This window comes from Sitophilus oryzae, unplaced genomic scaffold (genome assembly GCF_002938485.1).
Source record: "Sitophilus oryzae breed Bouriz unplaced genomic scaffold, Soryzae_2.0 scaffold_359_pilon_pilon, whole genome shotgun sequence".
NCBI lineage: Eukaryota > Metazoa > Arthropoda > Insecta > Coleoptera > Curculionidae > Sitophilus > Sitophilus oryzae.
In genome coordinates, this window is record NW_022146928.1 from 2840 (window position 1) to 5786 (window position 2947).

At 33.9% G+C, this 2947-nt stretch overlaps 1 protein-coding gene across 1 annotated transcript; it reads right to left on the reverse strand.

Moving 5' to 3' along the window:
• Positions 1-1090: 1090 nt before the first annotated feature.
• Positions 1091-1612, reverse strand: LOC115884996 (craniofacial development protein 2-like). Its single transcript, XM_030903737.1, has one exon. The coding sequence runs from the start codon at positions 1610-1612 to the stop codon at positions 1091-1093; it is 522 nt and encodes a 173-aa protein (XP_030759597.1).
• Between the last annotated feature and the right edge of the window lie 1335 nt (positions 1613-2947).

The following is a 2947-nucleotide window of genomic DNA, read 5'->3' on the forward strand; positions in this document are numbered from 1 at the left end:
TGCCATCGATGTTAATTCCTGTTGAATCCCAGTTTATCATTTTTAGCATACTTTCTAGCACAGCAACGAATAGTTTAGGGGACAGTGTGTCGCCTTGTCTTACCCCTCGATCGATATTGAATTTATCTGTGCATTGATTTGTCGATATTCTGACGTTTGCCGTGGCATTATCATATATATGTCTTATGATTGAGGAGTATCGATGATCGATGCGACTCTCACTTAGTGTCTCTAGAAGCTTCCGCTGGTCTACCGAATCGAAGGCCTTCTCGAAATCCACGAAGACAAGCATTAGTGGTCTATTATACTCAATGCATTTCTCGATAAGGACCTTGACTGTTAGAAGATGGTCATTTGTTCCGTAACCTGATCGGAAACCTGCTTGTTCGCTCGAAAGAAAAAAGTCTATTTTATTTGTCAAACGCTTGGTGAGTATTTTAGTAAATAATTTGTATACGTGGCTAAGAAGGCTGATGGGCCTATAGTTTTTAAGGTCTGTAACGTCACCTTTCTTGTGTACAATAATGATGGTTGCGTTGTTCCACTGTGATGGGGTTATTTCTTCTTCAATGCATTTATTAAATAGGACATTTAAAGCTTTGATGATTTCTGGTCCTCCTTCTTGGATTGACTCTATTACCAGTCCATCGTCGCCGGCAGCTCTATTGTTTTTCATATCTCTAAGGGCACTGATAATTTCTTCCTCGGTTATTTCTGGAATTTCTTCCGACCCCTGATTTATTACCTTTCGGATGTCGGTTCTGATCCCCTGCTGTTTTGATGTGTAAAGTTCTTGATAGAAAAGTTTAATAGAGTGTAGGATTTCCTGTTTGTGTGTTACTATGTTGCCGTGCATATCCTTGATCTTTTGTATTTCTTTTCTTCCCATTGTACTATTTCTCAATATCTTCAAACTTTGATTCTTCTCTATGACTTTCCTAATTTTTTCCGTATTCTGTTGCCTCCTATGCTTTCTGATTTCTTTGGATATCTCTCTGTTTAAAGTTCTATATTCTTGTGTACTCTTGTCCTCCATATCTCTTCTCTGTTTCATTAAAAGTTTTGTTCTTTGATTCAGTTTTTGTTCTTTTTACTTTTTGGGACAACATTTTTCGATAGCCGTTTGAGTGGCCCCTTTGATGTTTTCGTATATTTCGTCTATCGTAGTAGTATTTTCATAATTTAGATTTGAGGCTATACATTCCTTATAAGAATCTTTATTTTCAGGGGCTACCCATTTCTTGTGGTTTTTCTTGAGTATCATGTTAGTTCTTTCCTTCTTTATATTTATTTTTATCTCGGCTCTTACAATGCGGTGATCGCTTCCTATCGAAAATCTGTTTAATACACTTACGTCTTTGATTACATCTTTTCTATTGCTGATTATGAAATCTATTACGTTTTTGGTTTTGCTATCTGGACTGGTCCATGTCCACTTTTTGCTGTTTCTTTTCTTGAAGAAGGTGTTCATTATATATAATTTGTTGTGGTGTGCGAAATCTATCAGTGTATCACCTCTTTCGTTTCGGCTTCCCAATCCATGATAGCTGACTGAAGTTTCCGCTTCATCTTGTTTGCTACCAACTTTGGCATTAAAATCTCCAATTAACATTGTATAGTGTGTTTTTCCATTTTGTAGAGCAGTGGATACATCTTCTTAAAGTTCTCAATTCGTCATCTGTACTTTCGGTAGTTGGTGCATATGCCTGAATAACCTTTACAGAGTATTTTTATTTAATTTGATTGTTAAACATATGACTCGTGGGCTTATGTTTTTGACATCTACAATCATATCTTTGTAGTTTTTGTGGACTAGGATTGTTATCATGTAGTAATTGTTGATTTTGAAGTTTGATTTCATATAATATCATTTTAACAAAACTTCTACGGTTTATAATGGACGTATCTGCTATAAAACTTTTCTTGAATAGTTGTATTTAGATATTTTAAATAATTGTTGGATCACCGCAGCGGTGTTTTGTTAATTTATTTTGTAGATTTTGTTCTAGTGACCAAGAACCTAGAATATATATCACAGTTTTACTCTCATCCTTATAATTCTAGAAATTCTAGTTAAGATAGTTTCCTCTAAGCTAATAACATATAACAGTAGCCAAAATCTGAAATCCATTAGTTTGGAAAAAAAAAATAATTACGCTAAACATTTTTCAATTAAGTATGCATTGGAATAGAGAATAGACATTTTATGCTTCTCAAATTGAATTTATAAAACATAGTGTTTCAGTTATTCAAAACATTTTGAAATGCCGAAACAGCATTTCCCGAGACGGGAAAAAGCGGCAAAAACTATTTACACAACTGAATGGTTTCGGAACAAATATGCGAAAGATGCTGTAAAAGCTTTTCGTGGCGAACTCATTAACAGGTTTTTACATTTAATTTTCAGCTTTATGAGAATGGCCCTGTTTTACCAATTAATAAAGTTAACGGTCGCTTTACTAATGTTTGGTTTGGAAATTTTGTGTTTGGAGAAAGGTACATAAATGGTTTTTGGTAGATGCCGAAATATTTAATTTTTCGAGTATGTCACTGATTTTTTTGTATGCCATATCACAAAATTAGAAGTCAGAAAATATAACATTACGGAAAGGGTTACAATAATTAAGGGAAATATTTCTATTTACCTAGATGTTAAATGGCGTCTAACTAACTTTATAAATTTATTATTTAAATTAATATAAAAAGTATTTATCAGATGTTAGCGCAATTTTAGAATTTATAGGAGGCGCACTCAGTTACAAGGTGTGGTGTTATTCCATTTTCCCCACAGAATCTGCATTACAGTTGTTTCTTAGCTTCAATCTACAAACTTGTTCATTGAGGAGACATGTCCTGTTAAAAAATCCGTAACAATTCGAAGATTGTTCTTACTTAAATCAAGGGAAAATCTTTGATTTTCTAGGTCGTCAATGAGAAATTTCTCCGA